The 12,629-nt window shown below is 58.0% G+C and overlaps 1 protein-coding gene across 3 annotated transcripts in view; it reads right to left on the bottom strand.

Annotated features, from left to right (window-relative positions):
- Positions 1-1,380: 1,380 nt before the first annotated feature.
- Positions 1,381-12,629, bottom strand: part of STX1A (syntaxin 1A) — a 120,951-nt gene continuing 109,702 nt past the window's right edge. For 2 of the 3 annotated variants that reach the window (XM_064523510.1, XM_064523512.1), the window contains 4 exons: positions 7,793-7,866; positions 6,508-6,645; positions 3,377-3,487; positions 1,381-2,663 (listed from right to left, as the gene is read on the bottom strand). In XM_064523510.1, the coding sequence (XP_064379580.1) occupies positions 2,586-2,663; positions 3,377-3,487; positions 6,508-6,645; positions 7,793-7,866 (401 nt within the window). In that variant the 3' untranslated portion in view covers positions 1,381-2,585. Of the gene's footprint in view, positions 2,664-3,376; positions 3,609-6,507; positions 6,646-7,792; positions 7,867-12,629 lie in introns of those variants that run through there. The other variant, XM_064523511.1, reaches the window with a different exon arrangement.

The following is a 12,629-nucleotide window of genomic DNA, read 5'->3' as shown; positions in this document are numbered from 1 at the left end:
GTCACTGGCTGGCTGTTAAGAGATGATGGTACCGAGAAGGAAGGAGCAAGTGCCAGAACCGCCCCCTGCCCTGACCTCCCATTGCTGCTCTCAGCCTTGGGCCTTGACTGGGGTGGGCCACAGCCCTGGTGTCATGTGAGCATGTGCCGCAAAAGCTGCTGCCTGGGAGGGGAAAATGAAAAAAATAAATAAATAAAATAAAAGGGGGTCCACTCATGCTAGCAGTGGGCATCACTGCAGGATGAGAGCCTGAGAGAGGCTTTTCGTGCCTGTGTGCCCAGGAGCAGGGCTGCCAGTAGTGTTATTGCTTCCCGGAGGAGGGGGCCCAGCGCTTGCGCTGGCTCAGCAGTGCAGCAGGCAGACTGCAGTGGCAGGGAGCTGCACGAGGGCAGGTGCCCCGGGCCCTCAGGCATGACTGCCAGGTCTGTTGCCCCCAGCCAGACATCCCCCCCCCGCCCCGAGCAATGGCCATGCCAAGGCCTGGCCCCTGCCCAGGATGGGGATGACTGAAGCTGCCTGGCCCTGCTCGTAGTATTCCCAGTGCCCCAAGCCCTTTTGCATGCACGGGGGTGCAGTGCTGTAGCTCACATTATGTATCACAGAAAGGGATGCCGGTCTTGGGCCCTCCAGTGGCCACAGCTGCTGGTGGCTCAGGTTGGGCAGCGGGGCAGGGAGGGGGCCAAGCCAGAGATGCTCCACAACAGTGGCCGAATGCCCCTGGAGGCTGCATTGTGGGGCCGGGGGGGGGGGGGGGGATGGAAAGCTGCAGTTACTGGGAGGTGGGCTGCCCCCCCCCCCCAAAAAAAAAAAAAAAAAAAAAAAAAAAAAAACTCTCCCCTTACCCTCAGTCTCCTGGGGCAGCCTGTGCTGCTCACGGAGCAGCCATAGCCCCCCAACCCCCAGGTGCTCCAGCCAAGCCAGGCAGCCACAAGACCAAATGCTGTGCTACAGCTGCTCCCATGTCACCCGGGCTGCAGGGCCTCTCTGCGGTACTTTGGCACATACATGGCCACGCCAGCTGCAGACCTGGAGTTGCCCTAGGAATACGAGGGCAGAGCCCTGCGCTGGCCCTAGACAAGGGCACGGAGGCAGTTCAGGGCCCCTCCAAGCTGCCCACAGGCTCAGGCCACCCCACGGTGGCCGTATCCAAGTAGGCAGCACATCCTGGCTGAGCAAAGCGGGCGCAGTGGAAGGCACCCGCAGCAGCCGAGTGGGTGCCTCACTGAGCCCACACCCGGGGGAAGAGCAGGCAGCAGGGCACAGTGCCAGGGGAGGGGGCAAGGGCAGGCCAGATGCCAGGAGGTGGCAAAGAGATGGAAGAGTAGCTGGGCACTGCCCTGCTCAGACACTGGTAGGATGTGGGAAGAGGAGGGTGAGGGCTGCTGCTCCCAGCCTGTGAGGTGAGGGGTGCAACCAGGGCCAATCCTTGGGACCAGAGGCAATGTGCCTGTCTCCAAGCCCCAGCTCGTGGGTGCCTGCATGGGGGAACTAGGCTGGGAAAAGCCCTGCTCCCAGCCAAACACCATATGGGTCTGTGAGTGTCAGAGCCAGCCCCAAACACTGACAGTCAGAGCCTGGGCCTGGGAGTAGCGGGAGGGAGGCTACTGCCTGCTGGGGCTGAGAATGAAGGGATTTTTTTTTTTTTTTTTTTTTTTTTTTGGAGCAGGGCAAGTGCCTGGCACATACTGCTGGCCTTGTACTATCCATGCCTTCAGGCCCTGCCAGGAGTGCAGCACAGGTCCCCATGTGCCCCATCCCTGAACAGCAGTGATGGCCCCAAGCAGCAGTACCTCATTCCCCAATATCAGCCAGGGCTGGGACAAGGCCCTGGGGCAGGAGTGAGCCCCTCCACCCCCGCAGCACCGTGGCCTTGCTCCCACCCAGCTGGCAGCACCACATCCAGCCCCAGGCACCCGCACCAGAGTGAGGGCTTGCCTAGGGAGGGGGTGGCCCCATCACTGGCTCCTGCTGCGGCTGCAGAGCAGGGACCTGCAGCTGGGTACAGCTGTGGGGAGGGCAGTGCAGGAGGGAGCAGGGCAGGCAGAGTACACGCCTGGGGAGGTGCCCCGTGAGAGAAGCAGCCCAAGGATGGTGGCTTTCAAGCACACAGGAGGCTGACAGATGTGAGGGCTCTACATGGAGTGATGGCAATGCCGGGGGAGGGTGGCTGGGCACTACACTCCCGAGAACCCCGTAACACCCTTTGCTAGTCCCTTCCTGCCCTTGGCTGTGGCTGACTCACTCAGGCTGCCCAGCACAGAAGGAGCAGCAGCACCCAAGAGTACCCGTTCCCACCCTGGTCCCAGCCAGCCACCCAGGCTGGGGCAGTGATGGGAGCTCGGGTTGCCCCCGTGGTCCCCCCTCACGCCCATCACAGGCCCCTGCACCCCACCTGTGCCCCGGGGCCGGTGCTCCCTCCACACAGACGCACCGCACCGCACACACAGCGTCACAAACAACCATGCATTAGAAACTGAAATGCTGCTGGGAGGCTCCGGGGCTGCGTGGTTCGGCTCCAGCTCAGCTGCGGCCCTGCGGCACACACGGCTCCGTCCATCGCACACAAACAGTCCCGCGGGGAGAGTCTAGCCGAAAATGCCGCCAAAGGTGGAGGCAATGACGATACCCACGATCACGCAGCAGATAATGATCATGATCTTCTTCTGCTCGGGTGTCCCAGAGACAGCAGGGAGAGAGGGGAGGGATAACGGTGAATGCCAGGGGCTGGCGTAGCCCCTACACCCCAAAGGCTGTTCTCGGCCCTGCCTCCCCCGTGCCCGCAGCAGGCTCTGACCAGCACCGCGAGAGCCGGAGGGGCTCCAGTAGGACCCATGGCAGTGCTGGGCACCTTGGCTACCTCTTCAGAACCGGGGTGGCAGAGTTGGTCCCTTTGCTGGGTCCCTGGAGGAGCCAGGCTCCTATGGAGGGTCCATGGAGATGACCTGGCTGTGCCACCTGGCCAGGGCCAGGTTTGGGACCAGTGGAAGGCAGCAGCCACCACCAGACATGGGTCCATTCACAGGGCCAGGCAGCAGGCACCAAGGTCAGAGCTTGAGCGCCCTTCTCTACCATCTCCACTTTTCTTCCCCCCCAGCCAAGCACCCTTGCCTCAGGGTTTGTCTGCCAGAGGAGCTCTGGTGCAGACGATGCCACCAGTGGGATCCACGCTAATCCCAGCAGCGTAGAATAAAGCAGTGCCCAAATGCCCACGGGGCTGGGCTGGGCTGCCCTGCTCCTCCCTGCCTAGGGAGGGCCAGAGCCCACATGCCGCCCAGTTAGGCAGGCCGAGGGTCCCAGGAAAAGGACCCATCCTGGGGATGTGGTGTCAGCACTGCAGGGCAGGGAGAGATGGGAACCAGCCAATGCCACAACTCACCCGTCTGGCTTTGTTCTGGTACTTCATCGCTTTTATGGTGTCAGACACGGCCCGCTCCACGTAGTCCACGGAGTGCTCCACGTTGTACTCGATGCGGTCGATCATCTCACCCTGCAGAGCGGGGACAGCGCCCGTGCGCCCGCGCACGCAGGCATGAGCTTCTCTGCTTCCCGCTGCTCCTGTGCTGCCCTGCTCCTTGGCACTGTGCAGCCATCACCCTGGCCCAGCAGCCCTAGCACAGGTGAGAGAAGAGGCATCAGCCTGCCCTGCCACAGGCAGCAGGTACCCCTGAGGTGCTCTGCGAGTGGCTGTGTGGACCACAGGCTCTGTGCCATGGAGTGGGCCAGGCTAGGCACGGGGAGGGCTGGGAACCCTGTGCATGTCCCAGCAGGAAGACAGGCAAGAGGCAGGGGTGTCAAGGTGGGTTCCCCAGCCTGTTCCTAGCCCGGTGGCCACCCTGTCCTATGTCTCAGGAGAGCACCAAGGCCACAACAGGACTTGCATTGACACCACACACTGAAGAAGCAGAAGGGACAGCAAGGAGAGCAAGGATGACAACACCAGAGCCACATGGGATGTTCACAAGGCCACAAACATGCAGGAACAGTCTGACCCACACAACCACCCCACAGGAAGCAGAGGCCCTCTCTGCTTGAGCTCCTGCACCCCATGCTGCTGCACTGCCCGGGACTGTTTGGAGTGAGGCTGGCAGGGCAATATCCACTGGCCTTTCAGGCACCAGAGCAATTCCTGCTCTCACTCCCAGGGCTGTACATGTGGACTAGCGATGTGGACTCATGCATGCCCACGTGCCTCCCTGAGCCCCATCCATCCCCTTCAGCCTTTCTCCTTGCTGGCGCTGTAGGGAAGCATCTGGGTCCTACAGCAGCTGGAGCCGGAGTCTGATGGTTCCTTTGAATCACAGGAGCAAGCCGGGGAGAGCACCCTCCCCCCCCAGGCTGCAGGGCTGGGAGTAGACACTGGAGCTCAGCTCCAACAGCACAACCAAACAGCAGTGACAAGCACCAGAGGAAGCTGAGGCTGAGACAGACCCTGCTGGTGCTGGCTGGCTGCAGTGGGCTGCCTCCCCCAGCATAGGGCCCAGAGCCCACTGCCTTGTACGGCACGGAGGGAAGCTGGACTGCAGAGCCAGGCATCATGGTCAGGCAGCCTGGCTCTCCCCTGCCAGCAGCTCTGCAATGCTCCGTTCTCAGCCTCATGCTGGGGAGCACCACGGAGGACGAGCCTTGCAAGCCCAGGGAGGCTTTAGCATAACCCTCCGGATCCTCACCAGGCTCCCTGCTGCCCATCTCATGCCACTGATGTGCCAGCCCCTGGCTGTCTTGCCTAAAGCTGCTGATCCCCCTGCTCACCCACACCCTGTCTGGAGCAGTTCAGACACCCTCTGGCTCTGCTCCTAGTCTGGCCCCCTCTCTGCTTCCTGCCTTCTCTGGGCCAGGAGCTTGGAGACCTCCATGCTATAGAGCAATGCAAGGTGATGGCACTGTCTTGTGGTTAGAGCAGGGCAGGGTCCTTAGAACCCTCACTTTCACCAGGGACACCAAAATCCATCAGGCCTCTCACTTAGCTTCATACTTCAGTTTCTCCTCCCATGAAAGGCACACGAGGGCTGGTGGCCCTTCTTCCCCACTGCAGCTGAGCTGGTGCAGCATGCCACAGTGCCTGACCACGGGCCGTAGCCTCCGCCACTGCCACATGCTGCAGATGCAAGGCCCACAGCACTGCACAGAGCCAGGAGCGTTCATTGGAGTCCTCCCCAGGGGAATCCCAACGAGGCACCCCCTGCATCCCCTGTGCTACGGCACCCCACGCCAGGCGGGGATCCACAGTGCTGTGCATGTCCCTCACATCTGCTCCTAGGCACATTGCTTGTGGCAGTCCCCGGCAGGCTTGGCACCCTACGCGGGGACAGGTGAAGGGTGAGAGAGACATTGGGGCCACCAGCACCGGTACTGAGCAGGCCAGGCTCCCTCCTGTTCCTAGGGCCAGGATGTAGCCATGTGACAAGCAGGGCTCTCGGGGATGGAGACAGTCCTGCCAGCAGAGAGATACGAGGACTGTGAAGTAACAGTGCTGCGAGGACAGGACACAGGGCCAGAGGTCTCTGAATAGGGCGGAGGTGGCCCAGTGCACTGCATGGACTGACACCCACCGGGGCCAGCCAGAGGGGACAGGAGAGGTGAAGACCCTTCTCTTGCGGGCAGAGAGGAGTAGGACAGCACTGCCAAAGTCCCTCAACCCTGGGGCCATCTGCTCCAGCCTGCCACAGGAGCTCACAGCCCTGAAGCCCTGCAGATACCGAAAGAAAGCTCAGATGATACACAGAACTGGGTTTGCCAGCTGGTTGTGGGCAGGCACGGCAGGACGCAGAGCCCAGCAGATCAGGGCAATAATGCATCCATGCCACAGCCACTCTTGCCCCTTTGCCCATGGGACAGCCCCAGAGCCGCACAAGAGCCACGTGCATGCAGGGTACAGCCATGCAGAGCGGAGCATGCAGGCACTGGCAAGGGCCAGGCAGCGCTTTACCTGCTGGTGACAGTCTCCTCGGGCCGTGGCAGCATGGCAGGCAAGAATGGGGGTGAGCAGGGACACGGGAGCGTTCGCCCGGCAGAGGGGCCAGGCCCCGCTGCACAGCAGTGTAATTCCCGGAGCAGGCTGGCAGGGCCCACTAAAGCCCTGGCAGCACCCAGTGCTCCAGGAGCTCTCCCCACACGGAGCTTCCCAATGCTGGTTGGGACTCAAGGGGAGACAGAGACTTCCCCTACCTGGGTACCAGCCACCCTCTACCTTCCTCCAGAGCCCATCTCTGAGCCTCTCACCCCAGAGCATGCAGCAGCCCGCTATGGAGTGCAGGGCAGGCGGGTGGCCAACCTGCCAGCCCAAGGAACGCCGAGTTCGGCCCTGGTGGGAGCAGCGTAGGCCCACACGGCCAAATGCAGCCCTTCCCCTCAGCTCCTGTCCAGGCAGGAAACAGGGCCAGAGACGGGTGCTTCCACAGGACTGAGACAGCTCCCAGCAGCCCCCTCCCTGGGTTATCTGCCCCAGTCCATTCTTCCTGTACCCAGCAGGGCTTGCCAGCATCCCTGCGGTCTCGGACATCTCCCTACCTGGCTCTCCACCAGCATGGCCATGTCCATAAACATGTCATGCAGCTCTCGGATGCTGTTCTCCAGTTTGATGATCTCACTGTGCCGTGTCTCAATCTCATTCAGTGCCTGCTTGGTGATGTTTGAATCCATAATGATCTACAAGAAGACATGGCCAGTGAGCATCGTGCTCAGGCCTGCCTGGAGGCCCAAGACATTAGCCCTCACCTCTGGGAAGAGGGGCACCAAGAAGGGAAAGAGCAGAGCTTAAATGCAGCAGAGTGAGTGCTCAGGGCCAGACACTGGGCTTCAGATCCTTTGGCCATAGCATTGCACACCTTGAGCCAGGAATGACAGATGTGACGAATGACAGGCCAAGCCCATAGCTGAGATGCGTGGGTGATGGGGAGCAAAAGCGAGAACAGAGTGCTACAAGACAGCTGCCTGACATCCACTTGGGGCTGGAGGGACAAGGTCTGGCTCTGGGAGAGTCAATCTCCCTGGGCTAAGCTGGGAGCTCCATGGCGGGGGACACAGGATCTCTAGGCATCTCCCCAAACCCCACAGCAAGGTCCCACTGAGTGGGAGGCAAAGGGGCCCCAACCTGCCCTCTGGCAGAGCCAGGAGAAGGGAATGGATGTGCTAAGCAGAGCTAAGTTTCTCCTTGTACCCAGCCATGATGCTGGGGCTAGGGAGTTCAGCAGGAGCAAGGCACCAGCAGCTCTCTGGGGTCTGGCCTCATGGTCTCAGCTCCCCACTGGCATGAGTGCCACGGCAAGGCCCCATGGAGCAGCGCTAATGGCTTTGAGGTCAGCAATGGAGAGGAGAGGTGCGTGGCAGGCTGGACATGGGCTGCACACCCCTCCGTCCTCCAGGCAATGAAGGGACCTGGTCAGGGCAGGGCCTTAGTGCCAACTTGCCTTTCTCAAGATCTCAGTTGATGCACTGGGGAGAAAAAGGCACGGCTGCAATATGGACATCATCTTCCCCAGCACTGCAGTGGGGGTAGCCCTTGCAGCCATCAGAGCCAGCCTATTTGCAGCAATATCCGCGCACTCTAAAGTCCTCTGGGCCCAGAGCTGCCCCTCGAGACAGCACACAGCATCCTGCTGGGATAAGATCCTCCAGCCGAGGATCCTCCCGAGCGGCTATGCTGCTCTTCCATGGGATGTGCTCGCCCCATGCAAGCTGTGACCGCAGCAGGCGCATATCCATCAGCCATATTCCCAAGAGGGCCCAGGGATGGGGGGCTGGCTTAACCTTCACCTGCACTGGACTTGGGCCAGGGCCAACTTGCAGAGCCTACCCCAGAAGAGAAGATGGCTGGGTTCCCACTCTCCAGCATGTCCTCCAGCTCCTCACTGGTCGTGGTCCTGCCGGCTGCAAGTGATACACATGGGTCAGTCATGAGCGAGTGCCCAGGCTCCCCTCCCAGCCATGGGGCCACCACATGAGGGCTCAGCCAGCTCTATAGCATCTCCCAAAAAGATAGCTGAGCTCCCCCTTCCAGCCCCAAGAGCGCACGTGGCAGCTACGGGTGCCATCATCCCTGCAAGTAATGCCTCTCTTCTCAAGGGGGTCCAGCCACCAGCATTGCCCAGCTCACCAAGAAAGCCTGTCCCTCCCAAATGCGCTGTCCTTCCCTGTGGGGCAGGCCTGCCTGGCCCTACAGTCCTGGCTCAGCCTCAAGGGCTCTCTGGGACCACGCGGGGCTCCCGGGTGCCCACATCCCTGACACAGCACAGAGCAGCGACGAAGGACTGGGTGCCACCAGCAGCCAGACTTCAGGGTGCAAGAGGGAGGATGGAGAACAGGAAGCAAAGAGCAGGGATGGGCCACAGAGCTCCCCACAGCTCCTTGGGGAAACCCCCTGGGCCAGTTCAAGCCCATGAGGGATATTCAGCTGTGTCAGCCAGCAGCAGAGAGCTTGCCAGCCGGGACCTGCTTCCCTTAACCCCACGTCCCCAGGCGCCAGCCCAGTATCTCCACCCGCTGGCTCACTCCGCAACCATGTGCTCCCTCCTCCTGGCTCTGGCCAGCCTTTCCCCGCCCAAGCCCCCAGCCCTCCTTCTGGGCCCTACTATCACCAGAGGTCCCCCATATCCACAGGGCCACTGGCATGGGTATGCTGGATCCCTCCCAGTTGGGGCACCACATTTACTGGCCAAAATCTGCTTGTGAGACATGGATTGAGGACCTGATCCAGCATCTCAGTGCCCTGGGCAAGTGTGGGCTGCCTGAGCTTTAGCCCTTCATCTGTATAACACAGAGAAACCAAGCTCATCCCTCCTCCCTGGGACACATCCCTCACTTTTGGCAAGACCCTCAGCCCCTCTGAAGGCAATTAACCCAGTCTTGGACCTCAGATTTGCCTCCTTCCCTCTCCCTGTGGACACCTTCCATGCAGCTATAGAGGAAGACAATAACTACTCTGCAGGTTACACCAAATCTCCACCATTAATTACAGCATGTTTTTCAAGCTAATAGTTACATAGGACCCATGAAATCACAGTGTTAAGCAGACTAACACACAAGCCAGGCTTGTACTGGGGCTCCCTAGGAGGTGGGAGCAGGTTGCACCTGCAGAGAGGACAGCACTCATCAGCCAAAGCCAGCAGTACAATCAGGAGCAAACGGGACAAGGCAGGGAGCAGCTAGAGAAGCAACAGTACAAGGATGAACTAACCCGTACTAGCCAAACGAGGCCTAACGAACAAGTAGTGATGGAGGCCAGCAGTTGCCATGTGGTTACAGAGAGGCAAGGGGATGGAGAGGGCACTGGTCACCAGAACAGGTGAACACTGTGGGGCCATGGGAGATGGACACAGTCTCAGCTGGAGGGGCTCCTGGTGCTCCTCCCAGGCACACAGGGAAGAAAGTAGTGAACCGGGAAGGCAGCTTATGGGAAGCACATCCTAACTTTTTGGGAGGCCTCCAAGGAGCAGCACTAGGTAGAGGACTGCAACGACGCCCCAAGCACAGGACACAGAGCCTGAATCTGGAGGTCATGCTGGGAAGCTCTGCCCAAGAGGTGATATCCAAACCCCACACCATGCCAGCCAGCATCAGACAGGGCTGGATCCAGTGCAGCAGCTCAGATAGCACCTATGGGGGGGGTCATTCAGACTGGCAACAAGCAGAGACATTGCAGAAGGGGGAACAAAAGCGGTGACTTAATCAGGCTTTTAAAAGCAATTTGTAATTATAAGAGAGAGGTGGCATAAGAGGAGGAGCCATTTATGGGTATGTCATCAAAACAACCACAGGTGGAAGAGAAATAAAAAATAAAAAAGCACAAGAGGAAAAACAATAGCCAGAAAGGAAAAAATGGAAATTCTTTAAAAAGAACTCTTTTACTGTTTTTGTTGAATAATGAAATACTTTCTTTGCAAATTAATTGCCCACAGCCAGAAAAGAATTCCTCTATTATATATGTGATGAATATCTCAATCTAAAAAAACAGTGGGACTTATTTTAATAGCTGGTAGAAATGACTCCGTAACGCTGCAAACACTCCTCAGCCAGCTCTCGCAGTGGGGAACCGAGGCAGAGACCTTATGGACACCTGAGGAGGGAGCAGGCACTGTTTCTGGTGTGCCCAGGGCTTTCTGGCAGGAATTTGGGACAGGCACCCCAGCACTGATATATGGAAAGAGAACAAAATGGGATGAGCTTGGCCCCACCGTGTCCAGGCACTACGCTTTCAAGATAATGGGACAATTCATTGGCCTCGGGTTTGGGTTACACTTGGCTTTGTTGCTGTGCGGGGACCGGACCTTCCTAAAAATCACACATTAATGAAGAGAACAAGAAGAAACAAGGAACTGAGCCCCAAAGGCTGCACCTAGAGCCTACTGCCGAGCTCAGCAAGCAGTGCAGCTACAGTCACGATGCTGAGCCTTCTGGCTGGGTGACCTGGCCTCGGACTCTCACAGCACGAAATCTCCATCACTGTATTTCTCAGGGACAAACAACTTGCATTTGATGGACTCAAGGAGCCCCAAATGGGCCCTGCTCCGCTCCCCCGGTACTAGGGGCTGGAGTGAGGGGCTCAGCTGAGCTAAATAGCTCTATGGGGAGGCTAATCCACAACTCATCGTTTCTTCTCTGCAAATGGAATAAATCTTCAAATCTGACTGCACACTGCCAGGACACAAAATGAAGAGCAGAGCAGATCTCAGAGAACAATATAAAAAAAAGTACAATAAAACTTTTAAAGAGAAGCGAAAGGACTGTGCAATGCAGCACAGCAAAGATCCACCTGCAAGACATGAGAACAAAGAACCAGAGAGGGAGAGAAGCAGAAATTTGCTACTCCTTGCATGGTCTGCAGCCCTTAAAGAGAGGCAATCAGAGCCAAATAACAGGGATTCCTGTGCCCTCAGCACTTGGTAAGAGCTATCCCTGAGCAGAGCAGTGAAAAATCTGTTCAGCAGTTCCCCATTCCACAGAAGTGCTAGGGAAGGCACAATTCCCCATCCTCATATCTCACTGCATGACCACCAAGAATGAGACTTGCAGCCCTTGCACAAAGGGTGTTTTTTAATTGCTTGACCTCAGTCCTGGACAACGTAGCCACAGGCACCCGAAAGGTATCAGAAACCAGGTGACTGAGGGAACAGAGATGCCGTCCTGCCCTAGCAGCCAGCCTAGTGCTGGGAGCAGCAAGAGTGGGGCTGCTCTGCAGCAAGGGACACACCAGAAGCCAAGGGTGACTACAGTACGTGCAGGGCCCTCACTGACTGGGGTACAGTCCCACAGCATTTGAGCAGGGCACTGGTAACAGGACCCATTGACAGTCCCACACAAGGCACAGTGACCCCTGGTCCAGGGGCCGGCCAAGGAGTCCCCATCAGGGGCAGTAGAAGATGGGGCTGGAGACAGGACTGCAGACAAGGCTGCAACATAAATCCAAGGTCCAACTAGGAGATGTGGCCAGAGAGAGGATTGGGGACAAGACCACAACATAGATCCAAAGTCCATCCAGGAGATGGAGCCAGAGGGCCTCATTTTCCCCCACTGAAATCCTGGAGACAACCCTGAGAAAATGCAGGGGGATCAGCTAGTAAATAGGTGGCTCATCCAGGAGAGGCCTCACGTCCAGCAGGCAGAGCCAGGACAGGACACAGGATAGGGGGTCTCACTCTGGTTCTCACTACCCTACTGGGAGCCCTGAGCCAGCCTTCTTGCTACCCAGTTTCCCTACTGCAGAACACAGTGCCGGAAGAGGCCCTGACGCATACAGCGAGGCAAAGGAGGAGAAGTGCATCAGGCACATCGGTGCATCAGATTAACAACTGGCCGGATACTGTGGGCTTGGCTGAGAGCCCATTGCTGGTGGGGAAGAGCTTGCTTTAATGCTAAGGCAAAGCACAAGGTCTGGAGGCTACATCTTGCCCATGCTATGCAGTACAAAGTTCTCCAAAGCTATGTAACAAACTTGCAGGACCCCAGAGGACTTCACAGGGAAGCCACTGCCTTCTGGCTAGGTTTTATGGTTTGGAAAGGCTGTTGCTAACTCCTCCTTATTCCTAGCTGCTGAACAGCAATAAAAGCAGATGAATATGTGTAAGATACTCAGTTCATTTGCTGTCCACATCACCACAGGGCTATTGTACAGCTACAAATGGGAATTGGGAATAAAAATACTGCGTTGATACAAAGTGCCCATGAAGAAGGAAAAGCCCATGAGAAAACCCCTGCTCTGAAACTTGGCAATGTGCTGGAAAACCACAAGATCTGGAATTCTGCCTCCTCTGCAAGACCTGACTGGAGGCACTGGACTCTCACGTCTTAGCATATAGAAATTAAAACCTTCCTAGGGAGAAAAGACTGAGATTTGCCATCAAACACATGCAGCACAGTGCATTGCTGGGGGCTGCCTATCAGAGGAAGAAGTGAATTCAACCCTGAGCTGGCAAGAACAGAACAGATGGAGAAGATGCACAGAGCCACAACTACATCTTTTGCAATCACAGCATGCGAGGACCACCAGAAGCTCTGAAACAGGCAGACATGAAGCCATTGAGGAGACCTGACACCAAATTCCCCTCAAAGACCCTGTGCAGGCCTTGGTCCTGCTATGCCTGGCTGGATAATACAACCTTCCTCATCAATCCACTCCCCAGCAGGAAGGGCTTAGC

The sequence above is a fragment of the Dromaius novaehollandiae genome, chromosome 19 (genome assembly GCF_036370855.1).
Source record: "Dromaius novaehollandiae isolate bDroNov1 chromosome 19, bDroNov1.hap1, whole genome shotgun sequence".
Classification (NCBI taxonomy): domain Eukaryota; kingdom Metazoa; phylum Chordata; class Aves; order Casuariiformes; family Dromaiidae; genus Dromaius; species Dromaius novaehollandiae.
The sequence above is the reverse complement of the archived record's forward strand: the minus strand, read 5'-3'. Positions and strand labels throughout refer to the sequence as shown.